General features: G+C 58.1%; 1 protein-coding gene across 2 annotated transcripts; it reads right to left on the bottom strand.

Moving 5' to 3' along the window:
- Window positions 1–116: 116 nt before the first annotated feature.
- On the bottom strand, window positions 117–13,135 carry pwp2 (PWP2, small subunit processome component). Of its 2 annotated transcripts, XM_031895711.1 has the most exons (21): window positions 12,688–13,135; window positions 12,442–12,554; window positions 11,807–11,901; window positions 9,950–10,049; window positions 9,719–9,862; window positions 9,306–9,441; window positions 9,008–9,207; window positions 8,796–8,939; window positions 8,326–8,396; window positions 7,356–7,492; window positions 5,819–5,967; window positions 5,525–5,672; window positions 4,217–4,367; window positions 3,915–4,095; window positions 3,688–3,835; window positions 3,485–3,593; window positions 3,306–3,371; window positions 3,003–3,221; window positions 2,617–2,767; window positions 2,303–2,377; window positions 117–754 (listed from the first exon to the last, which is right to left on the bottom strand). In XM_031895711.1, exons 1-21 carry the CDS (start codon window positions 12,703–12,705, stop codon window positions 628–630), a joined length of 2,682 nt encoding a protein of 893 aa, XP_031751571.1. In that variant the 5' UTR covers window positions 12,706–13,135; the 3' UTR covers window positions 117–627.
- Window positions 13,136–16,254: the final 3,119 nt, after the last annotated feature.

The following is a 16,254-nucleotide window of genomic DNA, read 5'->3' as shown; positions in this document are numbered from 1 at the left end:
CCCCCACCACCACCAATAGGGGCCTCTCATCTTACTGACCCCGCCCCCTGCAGCACCATTATAAATAGAATAACTGCCCCCCAAAACCAAGGAAGTATCTGAGACAATTGCTCGGCCCGGGAGTTGGTACAAACGTTTATTTGGGAAGGTGAAACAGTTTGGGTCGGTACTGACCCGGCGCCATGATACAGAACCAGCGCCATTGTTGGAAGGAGGTGGAACATGGGGAGATGTATGTCGGCCAATCCGGGAAAAGAATCCTTGCACCTCCCACTGTCCATGTCTTGCTGGGGGGGCGGAGCTGAGTGCAGGGAGGTGGGTGGGGGGGTGCAGAACCCCCATTTATAACAGGAGAATAATAACTGAACCCAGAGTCTTCGCTCCCCGGCGCTTTCCCATTGGCCAAGTTCTTTGTGATTTATTTACAGTGGGAGAAATGGCGCAGTCACAGGATACACAACATCTGCCCCGGGTATCTGATCCAGCCCAATGCCCCAGTCATGGGCACAAGGGGCAACAAACAGTTTGTGTGACAGGGGGGCCTTCCAGCCGCGGAGTCACAATATACCCCTGCAGGTCTCACCGGCTACTCTCGGTACAGTACTGGCTCACTCCATGTTGCCCCCCTCACTGCTCCGCCCCCTCCAGGCTCCCACTCACTGACTCCGCCTCCGACTCCTCTGCCCCCCGCTTCATACCCCGCTGCCTGGAGAGACACAGCGCAAACTTCATGTTGTAGCGATTCCACTCGCAGCTGCGGGGGAGAGACAGTGTCAGTCACACAGAGACAGAGAGAGACAGTGTCAGTCACACAGAGAGAGAGACAGTGTCAGTCACACAGAGAGAGAGAGAGAGAGACAGTGTCAGTCACACAGAGAGAGAGACAGTGTCAGTCACACAGAGAGAGAGAGAGACGGTGTCAGTCACACAGAGAGAGAGAGAGACGGTGTCAGTCACACAGAGAGAGAGAGAGACGGTGTCAGTCACACAGAGAGAGAGAGAGACGGTGTCAGTCACACAGAGAGAGAGAGAGACGGTGTCAGTCACACAGAGAGAGAGAGACGGTGTCAGTCACACAGAGAGAGAGAGACGGTGTCAGTCACACAGAGAGAGAGAGACGGTGTCAGTCACACAGAGAGAGAGACGGTGTCAGTCACACAGAGAGAGAGAGACGGTGTCAGTCACACAGAGAGAGAGAGACGGTGTCAGTCACACAGAGAGAGAGACAGTGTCAGTCACACAGAGAGAGAGACAGTGTCAGTCACACAGAGAGAGAGAGACGGTGTCAGTCACACAGAGAGAGAGAGACGGTGTCAGTCACACAGAGAGAGAGAGAGACGGTGTCAGTCACACAGAGAGAGAGACGGTGTCAGTCACACAGAGAGAGAGACGGTGTCAGTCACACAGAGAGAGAGAGACAGTGTCAGTCACACAGAGAGAGAGAGACAGTGTCAGTCACACAGAGAGAGAGAGACAGTGTCAGTCACACAGAGAGAGAGAGACAGTGTCAGTCACACAGAGAGAGAGAGACGGTGTCAGTCACACAGAGAGAGAGACAGTGTCAGTCACACAGAGAGAGAGACAGTGTCAGTCACAGAGAGAGAGAGACGGTGTCAGTCACACAGAGAGAGAGACGGTGTCAGTCACACAGAGAGAGAGAGACGGTGTCAGTCACACAGAGAGAGAGACAGTGTCAGTCACACAGAGAGAGAGACAGTGTCAGTCACACAGAGAGAGAGACGGTGTCAGTCACACAGAGAGAGAGACGGTGTCAGTCACACAGAGAGAGAGACGGTGTCAGTCACACAGAGAGAGAGACAGTGTCAGTCACACAGAGAGAGAGACAGTGTCAGTCACACAGAGAGAGAGACGGGGTCAGTCACACAGAGAGAGAGACGGTGTCAGTCACACAGAGAGAGAGACAGTGTCAGTCACACAGAGAGAGAGACAGTGTCAGTCACACAGAGAGAGAGACGGGGTCAGTCACACAGAGAGAGAGACGGTGTCAGTCACACAGAGAGAGAGAGACAGTGTCAGTCACACAGAGAGAGAGACGGTGTCAGTCACACAGAGAGAGAGAGACAGTGTCAGTCACACAGAGAGAGAGACAGTGTCAGTCACACAGAGAGAGAGACAGTGTCAGTCACACAGAGAGAGAGAGACAGTGTCAGTCACACAGAGAGAGAGACGGTGTCAGTCACACAGAGAGAGAGAGAGACAGTGTCAGTCACACAGAGAGAGAGACAGTGTCAGTCACACAGAGAGAGAGACCGTTAGGGCTGGGTGTGACAGTCAGACTCACAGTTTGGAGATCTCAGACAAGTGACCCTGGAGACTCTTCTGTAGGGAATGGACAGCCGGAAGCACCGACACGGAACTGGGGGGATAAACAGCCAAGTGAGTCAGGGAGACCCCCCCAGTCACAACTTACCTGCCCCCCCCTATGCTACTACATTTAACCTATTACCTGCCCCTATCCCGCACTTAGCCCTTTTTGCCCATCCCTACCCCGCAATTAACTCTCTCTGCCCATTCCTTCACCACGACTAACCCTCACACCCCCCCTGCCCTGGTCAGAATGCCCCCGTTTCCCGTCCCTACAGGTTGGCCGCTCACCGGGATTTCATGCTGTGCCCGTGTAGCAGGAGCAGCTGGTGGGCCCACATCAGGTAGAACTGGAGGTGCCGGGATCGCTCGATCTGCGTTGCCAAAAACACTAGAAGTCTCTGTACGTACAGCTCCGGGAGTGAGGAGCAAAGCACTGCAACTGGGGGGGGGGGGGCAAACACAGCATTACACAGGGACTCTAACACCCCCAGGCACATACTAACACCCAGACATGCTCCTATGCCCCAATGCCCCAATGCCCCCAGGCATGTAGAACAGATTTTGTGTGTGCAGGGGTTAGAGATGGGGCAGATGGGGGCACCAAGGGCTTGTGAGTAACTGGGGGCAGGGGGTACATGTGGGGGGACAGGGGGGTACACGTGGGGTGCACTTACTATCAGCACAAGGCACGCTCTCCAGCGCCTCCCGCAGAAGTGACTCCTCATTGAGTCTCATCGCCATGACGATGGCGCGCGTCCATTCTGCCCCGCGGAGCGCTCTCCGCACCCCCCCAGCCGTCACCTCCTCGTCCAGGTCGAAGGGGTCGAACACGGCGCTGGAATCCAGTGAGAAGATCAGGAGCCCCTCTGTGGAGGTGGCGGCCCAGCTACGCCCTGTGGGGTAGAAAAGGGGCGGGGCTCAATAGGTACTGCCCCCCAAACCTGCCTGCTACAGCTACTGAGCCCCAAATTACTCACCGGTGGGGGAGAAGTGCAGAGACGAGACGCGGATCTCAGGCTTGAAGTGGCGCGAACTCATGTCACCTGCGCGAAATGCGTCTAAATCAGCACCAATATGGCCGCCTCGTACAGACAACTGACTGCCACCCATAATACCCAAACCCCCCTACCCCAGGGCTGCCAGTGTGGCCACAAACCTCGGTGCACCCCCGGGAGGCTCAAACTGACCCCCCCCTCTTCTCCTGTCCCTTCATCGATCAGCGCCACGCTCCCGAATTCCGTCATCTTCCGACGGTCCAGAAATTCCTGGGAAACAGAAAATGAATGACGAGTAGAACAAAGAGCCTCGGGGTACAAGGAACCCCCCATTCCCCCCCATTGGTCCCTCCAGCGCCCCCACCTCCATGGCATCCAGAGAGTGGTTGCACGAGATCTCAAACTTCTTCGCCAGAATCTGCTCCCCGACGTGGTACAGGCAGACGTAGCGAGATGCCCCCCCGGCCAGCAGGGCCTGCCCGTCAGCGGTGTAACAAAGCGCCGTGAATGCCCTGGGGGGCAAGATAATAAGGGTCACAGTATGTGGCACCGGGGCACATAGGGGGCAGAACTAGGGGTGCGGATACTTACTTGCCCTTTGAAGAATGTTTGGCCGTCACCTTGTCCAGCTCCTTGCGCCCCAACTTCAGGTCGTGTCGCCCCTCGATGGATCCCGTTTGTGTCCCTTTCTCAGATTCCCAAAATGTGATCTGACCGTCCATAGAGGCCACGGCGATCTCCCTGCCATCCGGGCGGAACGTGACGGCGAGGGCTGTGGGGCGAGAAACCAGGATGAGACACTGGGGAGCTGGCACTGGTACTGGGGAGCTGGCACTGGTACTGGCATTGGGGCACTGGGGAAACCAAGGCCAAACAAGCGCTGCCCAACTCACCATCTGAAGTCAGGTTGAGAGTCTCGGTGGTCCTCCAGCTGTCCACCATGTCCCACAGCCTGACAGTCTTATCCCAGGAAGCCGTGGCCAGCACAGAACGCCAAGGGTTAAATGCCACACAGCTGATTGGCCCCTCGTGCCCGGAGAGGACCTGTGAGTAGTAAAATAGAACTCAGTTGCCAGGGCAACGAATGTGTTCAGAAAGGGAATGGGGTCCTAGTGCTAAGGGAAGGGGTATCGGGAGGTATCAGGCTGTATTGGGAGGTATGGGGGGGGGGGGAGTATCTGGGGTATCGGGAGGTATGGGGGGAGTACCTGGGGTATCAGGTATCAGGCTGTATCGGGAGGTATGGGGGGGGGGGGGGAGTATCTGGGGTATCGGGAGGTATGGGGGGAGTACCTGGGGTATCAGGCTGTATCGGGAGGTATGGGGGGGGGGGGGGGGAAGTATCTGGGGTATCGGGAGGTATGGGAGGGAGTATCTGAGGTATCCGGGGTATGGGGGGGGGAATATCTGGGGTATTGGGAGGTATCAGGCAATGTAAGGAGGTATGGGGGGAGTATCAGGCTGTATTGGGAGGTATCAGGCAGTATAAGGAGGTATGGGGGGAGTATCTGAGGTATCAGGGGTATGGGGGGGGGAATATCTGGGGTATTGGGAGGTATCAGGCAATGTAAGGAGGTATGGGGGAGTATCAGGCTGTATGGGGGGAGTATCAGGCTGTATTGGGAGGTATCAGGCAGTATAAGGAGGTATGGGGGAGTATCTGAGGTATCAGGCTGTATCGGGAGGTATGGGGGGGGGGGGGGAGTATCTGGGGTATCGGGAGGTATGGGGGAGGGGGGGGAGTATCTGGGGTATCGGGAGGTATGGGGGGAGTACCTGGGGTATCAGGCTGTATCGGGAGGTATGGGAGGGAGTATCTGAGGTATCCGGGGTATGGGGGGGGGGGAATATCTGGGGTATTGGGAGGTATCAGGCAATGTAAGGAGGTATGGGGGGAGTATCAGGCTGTATTGGGAGGTATCAGGCAGTATAAGGAGGTATGGGGGGAGTATCTGAGGTATCAGGGGTATGGGGGGGGGAATATCTGGGGTATTGGGAGGTATCAGGCAATGTAAGGAGGTATGGGGGGAGTATCAGGCTGTATTGGGAGGTATCAGGCAGTATAAGGAGGTATGGGGGGAGTATCAGGCTGTATGGGGGGAGTATCAGGCTGTATTGGGAGGTATCAGGCAGTATAAGGAGGTATGGGGGGAGTGTCTGGGGTATCAGGGGGTATGGGGGGGTACCTAAGAGATACTCACATCGAGGAGCCGCCCAGTCTGCATGCTCCACACATAGACCTCGTAGGAGTCCTGCGCCCCCGCGCACACGATCTCCCCGCTCCCATCCACGGCGAGGCACGAGAACTGCGCGGGTTTGGGGGATGTGAATGTGCGGAAGTTGCGGTACCTGCGGAGACAGGGAATTTACCCTCCTCAGTAACAGGGGGCGCTGGGGTGAGGGGGGGGGGGCAAAGCAGGGCATTTGGTTCAGTCCCAGGATGGTGGCTCCTCCCCTTGCGCTGGGCAGGTTGGGGGCAGGAAGGGAGCGGGTACCTGAGCAAGCTGAACGCTCTGACGGTGCCATCCAATGAGGCGCTGAGTATGACCTGCCCGCTGCTGGCGAATGTAACGGCTGTAACGCTGCTCGTATGATCCGTAAACGTCACGAAACAAAATCCGCTGCTCGTGTCCCAAACCTTTACCTGCAGGGATGGCGAGAAATGGCACCTTATACCGACACCCTATGCTGGCACCCGCGGGGCGAGGCCCAGGCACCCCATGCTGGCACCCGCGGGGCGAGGCCCAGGCACCCCATGCTGGCACCCGCGGGGCGAGGCCCAGGCACCCCATGCTGGCACCCGCGGGGCGAGGCCCAGGCACCCCATGCTGGCACCCGCGGGGCGAGGCCCAGGCACCCCATGCTGGCACCCGCGGGGCGAGGCCCAGGCACCCCATGCTGGCACCCGCGGGGCGAGGCCCAGGCACCCCATGCTGGCACCCGCGGGGCGAGGCCCAGGCACCCCATGCTGGCACCCGCGGGGCGAGGCCCAGGCACCCCATGCTGGCACCCGCGGGGCGAGGCCCAGGCACCCCATGCTGGCACCCGCGGGGCGAGGCCCAGGCACCCCATGCTGGCACCCGCGGGGCGAGGCCCAGGCACCCCATGCTGGCACCCGCGGGGCGAGGCCCAGGCACCCCATGCTGGCACCCGCGGGCGAGGCCCAGGCACCCCATGCTGGCACCCGCGGGGCGAGGCCCAGGCACCCCATGCTGGCACCCCGCGGGCGAGGCCCAGGCACCCCATGCTGGCACCCGCGGGGCGAGGCCCAGGCACCCCATGCTGGCACCCGCGGGGCGAGGCCCAGGCACCCCATGCTGGCACCCGCGGGGCGAGGCCCAGGCACCCCATGCTGGCACCCGCGGGGCGAGGCCCAGGCACCCGCGGGGCGAGGCCCAGGCACCCGCGGGGCGAGGCCCAGGCACCCGCGGGGCGAGGCCCAGGCACCCCATGCTGGCACCCGCGGGGCGAGGCCCAGGCACCCCATGCTGGCACCCGCGGGGCGAGGCCCAGGCACCCCATGCTGGCACCCGCGGGGCGAGGCCCAGGCACCCCATGCTGGCACCCGCGGGGCGAGGCCCAGGCACCCCATGCTGGCACCCGCGGGGCGAGGCCCAGGCACCCCATGCTGGCACCCGCGGGGCGAGGCCCAGGCACCCCATGCTGGCACCCGCGGGGCGAGGCCCAGGCACCCCATGCTGGCACCCGCGGGGCGAGGCCCAGGCACCCCATGCTGGCACCCGCGGGGCGAGGCCCAGGCACCCCATGCTGCACCCGCGGGGCGAGGCCCAGGCACCCCATGCTGGCACCCGCGGGGCGAGGCCCAGGCACCCCATGCTGGCACCCGCGGGGCGAGGCCCAGGCACCCCATGCTGGCACCCGCGGGGCGAGGCCCAGGCACCCCATGCTGGCACCCGCGGGGCGAGGCCCAGGCACCCCATGCTGGCACCCGCGGGGCGAGGCCCAGGCACCCCATGCTGGCAGCCGCGGGGCGAGGCCCCTTATACACAGATTCACTCATTTCCCACTCACCTTCCCATCGTCCCCCCCAGTCACAATGTGCTGCCCGTCGGGGGAGTAACTCAGGGCCCCCATGTTGTTGAAATGCCCCTGCTGCTTCAGCACGTACGACTCACTCTGCCACTCCCACACCAGCAACTGCCCCAAACCTGCAGGCAAAGGAACGGGGTGAAATCATGGGGCAATGGCCCGGTACCAGTGGGTTGAGAGGAAATATGGAAAAAAAGTCCTAGAGGGGGAGCCCAGCTGGGGGGGGGGGGGGGAAGGTGATAGAGGGGGAGCCCAGCTGGAGGGGGGGGGGAGGTGCCAGAGGGGGAGCCCAGCTGGGGGGGGGGGAGGTGATAGAGGGGGAGCCCAGCTGGAGGGGGGGGGGAGGTGCAAGAGGGGGAGCCCAGCTTGGGGGGGGAAGGTGATAGAGCGGGAGCCCAGCTGGGGGGGGAAGGTGATAGAGGGGGAGCCCAGCTGGAGGGGGGGGGGAGGTGCCAGAGGGGGAGAGCCAAGCTGGAGGGGGGGGGGAAAGGTGTCAGAGGGGGAGAGCCCAGCTGGGGGGGGGGGGGAAGGTGATAGAGGGGGAGCCCAGCTGGAGGGGGGGGGGAGGTGCCAGAGGGGGAGAGCCAAGCTGGAGGGGGGGGGGAAAGGTGTCAGAGGGGGAGAGCCCAGCTGGGGGGGGGGGGGGGGGGGAAGGTGATAGAGGGGGAGCCCAGCTGGAGGGGGGGGGGGGAGGTGCCAGAGGGGGAGAGCCAAGCTGGAGGGGGGGGGGAAAGGTGCCAGAGGGGGAGAGCCCAACTGGGGGGGGAAGGTGATAGAGGAATTGGGGGGGGGGGGCAGCTCAGGGGGAAGGTGCCAGAGGGGGAGCCCAGACAGGGAGTTTAGGGTTAAGGCACAGTTAGGCCTGGGGTAACAGTAAGGGGGGACCAGAGGGGAGAGACTGGCACCAGTATAAGGGGAATTCGGGTTCTGCTGGAGGTTCTGTTGGACTCACCGCTGCAGCCAAACGCAATCCAGTCCCCGGTGCAGTTGATGCTGATGGTGGAAACTCTCTGGTCTGAAATACTAAGAAAGGCTCGGGGGGGTTACCAGGGGGAGGGTCAATAGATGAACTTACTATCTGCCCCCCCCAAATACAATGGTACATTCTCTCTCTTACAAACCTTACCCCCCCCCAGTATCACAGAACTGCCTGCCCCCCCAGTCCCCAAAACCAACAAGCAGCTGGGGCGGGAAGTGCTCCAAATTATCAAGATGGGAGGGGCTTCGGAGGTCACTTTTACACCAATCAGAATGCCGGCTGCTAGATGGGGGGGGGGGGCAGTATTTATTTGGGAGAGAGGGGCTGCCAACACTGCGGCCCCCCAGCACATTGCCCAGTGGCCATGATAGCGGTGTAGCAGCCCCCTAACACTGCTGTGGGGGTACAAGCCCCCCCCCGTCCCGTAAGGAACCCCCCAATACCTTAGTGAGTGGATGAGGCTCAGCTCCGGCAGCTCATGGATATGGAACATTCCGGAGGAGAATCCGGTGACCAGGATGTTGAGTTTCTTGTGGAACGCGGCGGCCGTGAGTGCGGTAAAATCTCCCTCTTTGTTAAAGAAGTGCCTGGGGGGGGGCACAGAGAGTGAGTTGGGGTCTCAGAGAAGCCCTAATTGCCCCCCCCCGGCACTTACCTGCTGCTCTTGCGGTAGCGCACTCTGCCCACGCTCTCCTCGGGGGCGGGGTTTGCGGTTCCGCGGATCTCCTCTGCTCTGGGTTCCTCTGCGCCCCCCGACTCTCGGGCTTTCTTGTCGGGGTCCCGGGGCAGCAGCTGGGCGAGTTCCGTGTCGCACCCCCACACGCAGAGGGTGGCGTCAGCGCTGATTGTGTATAACTGTGGGGCAACAGGCGCGGTTATAGAGCAACACCTCATCCAATCACAGAGCCTGTAACTCAGGCTCCTCCCCCAGGTGTAGGAACTGCCATACTCACATCCAAACTGCCCTCCTGGAAGAAACAAGCCACGATGGCATCCTTGTGCCCCCCCAGGGAGTAGTAAATGAGATTCTGCCACCGCTCTGCCCCAAACACCCAGGTGGACATGTCCTTACTCCCCACAGCAAAGCATCTTGGGAAAAGAGAGAAAAAGAGATTTCATTGGTCTTTATAGAGTCCTCTATGCACAATCACTAAGCCTGGGCAGGGACTGCCCCCTGATTGGTTGATTTCCCTCCTATCAGCTTCCATTTGCTGGAACATAGGAGCTGCTTTACTGCAATGCTGTAACGTTTGTAACCAGAGATGGAGATTCTTCATTACCAACAGTCAAAGGGGTAACATTGGCCTTTCCCTCTGAGCCCATTACCCCACTGAGGGGCATCAGGGAGTCGCACTTTCCCACTTACTTGGAGTCGTCCGTCCAGTCGATACACGTGGTCTCGTCGTAGGGTCCGTAAAACGTTTTATCCAGGACGAAGGCGTTAAATTCCCGGCGCTTCCCCGGCGCGTGATACAGCATCGCCACATTGCCCTTAGTGAGCAGGAACTTCCTGCCAGGAACAAGCAATGGGGGTCAGGCAGGGGCAGTTGCACCCGTACGGGGGGCACTGTATGAATATAGATACCCCCCCAGTTACCTGCCGTCCGGGGAGAAGCTCACTGACTGCACCGGCTGCTGGAAACTGAACTGGTTCAGCACCGACTTGGTGGCAAAACTAATGAGCAGAGCGGCTCCTTCTGTGGGGCAAGAAAGCAGGAAGATGAGATGGGGCAAATAGCAAAGGGGCGGGGCTTGGGGCAAGAGAGGAGCAGAATAGGGAGATATTAATGCAGAGATATCAATGGGCAGGAAGGGGACAGAGGGGCAGATAACAGTATCAGGGGGAAGGGGCAGGATGGGGAGGGGACAGAGGGGCAGATAACAGTATCAGGGGGAAGGGGCAGGATGGGGAGGGGACAGAGGGGCAGATAACTGTATCAGGGGGAAGGGGCAGGATGGGGAAGGGGACACAGGGGCAGATAACAGTATCAGGGGGAAGGGGCAGGATGGGGAGGGGACAGAGGGGCAGATAACAGTATCAGGGGGAAGGGGCAGGATGGGGAAGGGGACACAGGGGCAGATAACAGTATCAGGGGGAAGGGGCAGGATGGGGAGGGGACAGAGGGGCAGATAACAGTATCAGGGGGAAGAGGCAGGATGGGGAGGGGACAGAGGGGCAGATAACAGTATCAGGGGGAAGGGGCAGGATGGGGAGGGGACAGAGGGGCAGATAACAGTATCAGGGGGAAGGTGCAGGATGGGGAGAGGACAGAGGGGCAGATAACAGTATCAGGGGCAGGACGGGGAGGGGACAGAGGGGCAGATAACAGTATCAGGGGCAGGATGGGGAGGGGACAGAGGGGCAGATAACAGTATCAGGGGGAAGGTGCAGGATGGGGAGGGGACAGAGGGGCAGATAACAGTATAAAGGGGAAGGTGCAGGATGGGGACAGAGGGGCAGATAACAGTATAAAGGGGAAGGTGCAGGATGGGAGGGGACAGAGGGGCAGATAACAGTATAAAGGGGAAGGTGCAGGATGGGGACAGAGGGGCAGATAACAGTATAAAGGGGAAGGTGCAGGATGGGGAGGGGGACAGAGGGGCAGATAACAGTATCAGGGGCAGGATGGGGAGGGGACAGAGGGGCAGATAACAGTATCAGGGGCAGGATGGGGAGGGGACAGAGGGGCAGATAACAGTATAAAGGGGAAGGTGCAGGATGGGGAGGGGACAGAGGGGCAGATAACAGTATCAGGGGCAGGATGGGGAGGGGACAGAGGGGCAGATAACAGTATCAGGGGCAGGATGGGGAGGGGACAGAGGGGCAGATAACAGTATCAGGGGCAGGATGGGGAGGGGACGGAGGGGACAGAGGGGCAGATAACAGTATAAAGGGGAAGGTGCAGGATGGGGATGGGGAGGGGGACAGAGGGGCAGAAAACAGTATCAGGGGCAGGATGGGGAGGGGACGGAGGGGACGGAGGGGACAGAGGGGCAGATAACAGTATAAAGGGGAAGGTGCAGGATGGGGAGGGGGACAGAGGGGCAGATAACAGTATCAGGTGCAGGATGGGGAGGGGACAGAGGGGCAGATAACAGTATAAAGGGGAAGGGGCAGGATGGGGAGGGGACAGAGGGGCAGATAACAGTATCAGGGGGAAGGGGCAGGATGGGGAGGGGACAGAGGGGCAGATAACAGTATGGAATTTTTTCCATTCACAATGACTTGTACAAAAGGTCTTTCTGAAGTTAAATACTCCGGGAAGTTGCCCCAATCAGCATCATCTGTTTAGCGTAACCAGCGTAACCAACACCCCCCCATGAGATCCCTGAGCCCACGCTGGTTATGTTACTGTGTGGGAATTGCCCTATGGGGGGGGCAGATATAAGGGTGAGAGGGCAGTGAAGGTGCAGAGGATGAGACCACCATTCCCAGAGTGTCCCTAACAGTTACCTTCATCCACCAGTATCCCCAGCGACCCGTCCGGTGAGAGAGCGACGCAGGTGATGTTACAGCGAGTGGCCAGGGGCAGGGTCTCGCCATTGTTACTAACGGAGGGAAGGAAGAGAGTTACAAGCAATTCTGGGTTATTTATTGTTCCTGGGTCAGACTGTACCAACTGAACTCAGAGGAAGGGGCCCAGTACCCCCGCACCCCTGGGGGCAACAGGCTGGGGGGCAATAGGCTGGGGGGGCAACAGGCTGGGGGGGCAACAGGCTGGGGGGGCAATAGGCTGGGGGGGCAATAGGCTGGGGGGGCAACAGGCTGGGGGGGGCAACAGGCTGGGGGGGGCAACAGGCTGGGGGGGGCAACAGGCTGGGGGGGGGCAACAGGCTGGGGGGGGCAACAGGCTGGGGGGGGCAACAGGCTGGGGGGGGGCAACAGGCTGGGGGGGGGCAATAGGCTGGGGGGGGGCAATAGGCTGGGGGGGGCGTCAATAGGCTGGGGGGGCGTCAATAGGCTGGGGGGGCAACAGGCTGGGGGGGCATTAGGCTGGGGGGGGCAACAGGCTGGGGGGGGCATTAGGCTGGGGGGGCAACAGGCTGGGGGGCAATAGGACACACACATGTAGCCCAGTCACTACCTACTTCTTCAGGTGGAAGATGCTGAGTCGGTTGCCCACTGGGCTAATCAGGGAATTCCCATCGGGAGTGAAGCTCAGGTTCCCACGGCGATAGAAGGTGCCCAGGAGGTTGCTGAACTGCAATGGGGAGAGAGACAGAGCAGGTTAGAGAGAAGGCGGGATTAGCCCCCAGTCAGTAAGTGGCCCTGGGGCGGAGCCTCCGGTAGGTACCGGGCAGAATCATTACAGTTATCAGGGGCCCATTCGTTACCTTGTAGGAATACTTCATGGCCGGACTTCAGCTCCCCAGCAACACATGGGAACCGCATGGGAATAACTTCCGGAAACACAAGTGACACGCACCGGCTTCAACCCGGAACTGATTCGGACTTTCTCTCTGGAACGCACAGCCACTTCCGGGAGGTTTGGATTTGGCGGGATTTGGGCGCAGTTAGTCACCGGCAGCGCTTCTATTATCGCCCCTAAAGAATTTCCCGTCAGGCTTTTCCCTCAGCCCCAAATCCCTCATACTTGGCCCCTGGCTCCACAGAAGGGCCACACACCGTGCTTTGTGTTAGTGTTCCTACTAGTTCTGTGGGGAAATGGAGGCGCTGGACTAGGGCACCGAGTGTGTAGCGGAATGATATAGAGAAAGCAACACTGAGTAATCAGGCTCTCAGGAAGATCAAATTTGCCTTTTATTAATTTGCTCTGAAAGTATCGGCGCTTTAAAACTCCGCTTGGAGAGATTGAGCTGCGTGTTTAGGCAGTTATCGTGCGAATGGGCCAATCAGAGCAGAGTGTTGAAATAATAGGCCAATCAGAGCAGATTATTGAGAGAATGGACCAATCGGAAGAAAATGTCGAAAGAATGGACAAATCAGAACAAACCATAGCGAGAAAGGACCAATCAGAGGAAGCGTTTGTGGATGACGGGCTCGTGTGGTGCAGATAAACACGCGTGTTCCGTTAGACAGACGCAGGGTTGCCAGTTTTTCCACCAAATTGGGCTACTAATATAAAGCCCTGGCGGGTTTCCAAAGTACTATTTTTTGAAGCCTTGGCAGGTTTGTAGTTTGGAAACTAGCCAAAGTTTTTTCCTCTAGTAAACCTGCCGTGCCTGTCCCACTGCATGCTGGGTAATGTAGTTTGTATCTAACAATTAGCCTACAGCTAGGATTAATATAAAACTACAATACCCAGAATGCATTTGGACAGTATAGACAGAGGCTCCCATTTCTATTCTGTTCAGCCCCAACCTGTCTGCCCTGCTCCCTGCTCTATAGGGTATGGGATTGTACCATTACAATTGGGTGGGGGGGCTGCCATTGGTTACTTTCTGCAGTTGATCCTTAAGCTATAACTCAGAATCCCTTGGGTCTTGGGAGTTGTAGTACAACACACCCATATGTATATCATATCTGGGGTTAATGCAACATTCTGAATCCATTTCTGTAGGGACTTCCCAGCTGGACTGGGCACAGAGGGAATTATCAGCCATCCCAGTAACTGGGCACAGAGGGAATTATCAGCCATCCCAGTAACTGGGCCCAGAGGGAATTATCAGCCATCCCAGTAACTGGGCCCAGAGGGAATTATCAGCCATCCCAGTAACTGGGCCCAGAGGGAATTACCAGCCATCCCAGTAACTGGGCCCAGAGGGAATTATCAGCCATCCCAGTAACTGGGCACAGAGGGAATTATCTGCCATCCCAGTAACTGGGCACAGAGGGAATTATCAGCCATCCCAGTAACTGGGCACAGAGGGAATTATCAGCCATCCCAGTAACTGGGCACAGAGGGAATTATCAGCCATCCCAGTAACTGGGCACAGAGGGAATTATCAGCCATCCCAGTAACTGGGCACAGAGGAATTATATCAGCCATCCCAGTAACTGGGCCAGAGGAATTATCAGCCATCCCAGTAACTGGGCACAGAGGGAATTACCAGCCATCCCAGTAACTGGGCACAGAGGGAATTATCAGCCATCCCAGTAACTGGGCACAGAGGGAATTATCAGCCATCCCAGTAACTGGGCACAGAGGGAATTACAGCCATCCCAGTAACTGGGCCCAGAGGGAATTACAGCCATCCCAGTAACTGGGCCCAGAGGCCATCCCAGTAACTGGGCACAGAGGGAATTATCAGCCATCCCAGTAACTGGGCACAGAGGGAATTATCAGCCATCCCAGTAACTGGGGCACAGAGGGAATTACCAGCCATCCCAGTAACTGGGCACAGAGGGAATTATCAGCCATCCAGTAACTGGGCACGAGGGAATTATCAGCCATCCCAGTAACTGGGCACAGAGGGAATTATCAGCCATCCCAGTAACTGGGCACAGAGGGAATTATCAGCCATCCCAGTAACTGGGCACAGAGGGAATTACCAGCCATCCCAGTAACTGGGCACAGAGGGAATTATCAGCCATCCCAGTAACTGGGCACAGAGGGAATTATCAGCCATCCCAGTAACTGGGCACAGAGGGAATTATCAGCCATCCCAGTAACTGGGCACAGAGGGAATTATCAGCCATCCCAGTAACTGGGCACAGAGGGTATTACCAGCCATCCCAGTAACTGGGCCCAGAGGGAATTATCAGCCATCCCAGTAACTGGGCCCAGAGGGAATTATCAGCCATCCCAGTAACTGGGCACAGAGGGAATTATCAGCCATCCCAGTAACTGGGCCCAGAGGGAATTACCAGCCATCCCAGTAACTGGGCACAGAGGGAATTATCAGCCATCCCAGTAACTGGGCCCAGAGGGAATTACCAGCCATCCCAGTAACTGGGCCCAGAGGAATTATCAGCCATCCCAGTAACTGGGCACAGAGGGAATTATCAGCCATCCAGTAACTGGGCCCAGAGGGAATTATCAGCCATCCCAGTAACTGGGCACAGAGGGAATTATCAGCCATCCCAGTAACTGGGCCCAGAGGGAATTATCAGCCATCCCAGTAACTGGGCCCAGAGGGAATTATCAGCCATCCCAGTAACTGGGCACAGAGGGAATTATCAGCCATCCCAGTAACTGGGCACAGAGGGAATTATCAGCCATCCCAGTAACTGGGCACAGAGGGAATTATCAGCCATCCCAGTAACTGGGCACAGAGGGAATTACCAGCCATCCCAGTAACTGGGCCCAGAGGGAATTACCAGCCATCCCAGTAACTGGGCACAGAGGGAATTATCAGCCATCCCAGTAACTGGGCACAGAGGGAATTATCAGCCATCCCAGTAACTGGGCACAGAGGGAATTATCAGCCATCCCAGTAACTGGGCCCAGAGGGAATTATCAGCCATCCCAGTAACTGGGCACAGAGGGAATTATCAGCCATCCCAGTAACTGGGCACAGAGGGAATTATCAGCCATCCCAGTAACTGGGCACAGAGGGAATTATCAGCCATCCCAGTAACTGGGGAGGGGGCGCAGGGCTTGGGGAGTGATTATACACTTTAATAAGGCAGGTTTCCCATTTATACTTTTATTTTTTAGAAAAGGGCATTTCCCATGTTAGTAAGAAACGGCAAATCTCCTGTCACTAAGAAATCAGTGACGCTCAGCAGATAAGGCATTTAGGATATTGCCGTAAGGCAAGGTGCAGGCATTAGAGGGAGGAGCTAAACTCATTACATCCATCAGAGAATCGGGTATTAAAAAGGGATAGTTGACCTTTAAACTAACTGTTAATAAGTTGTAGACTGATATTTTGAGACAATTTGCAATTGGTCTTCATTTTGTTTTCATTTTATTTGGTTTTTCAGTTATTTGGCTTCTTTGCTCAGCGGCTCCCCGTTCGGTATTACCCCAGTAACCAGCAGCGGGTAAAGGAGAG

This window comes from Xenopus tropicalis, chromosome 2 (assembly GCF_000004195.4).
Source record: "Xenopus tropicalis strain Nigerian chromosome 2, UCB_Xtro_10.0, whole genome shotgun sequence".
In the NCBI taxonomy this organism is placed as follows: Eukaryota; Metazoa; Chordata; class Amphibia; order Anura; family Pipidae; genus Xenopus; species Xenopus tropicalis.
This window is presented reverse-complemented; position numbering and strand designations above follow the sequence as displayed.

Coding starts and splice junctions, on each gene's coding strand:
- pwp2 (XM_031895711.1), bottom strand. Junction 9,208..9,305: donor TCCAGGAGGGCAGTTTGGAT/GTGAGTATGGCA, acceptor GTTGCCCCACAG/TTATACACAATCAGCGCTGA. Junction 3,372..3,484: donor CCTCCCGGGGGTGCACCGAG/GTTTGTGGCCAC, acceptor CATTTCGCGCAG/GTGACATGAGTTCGCGCCAC.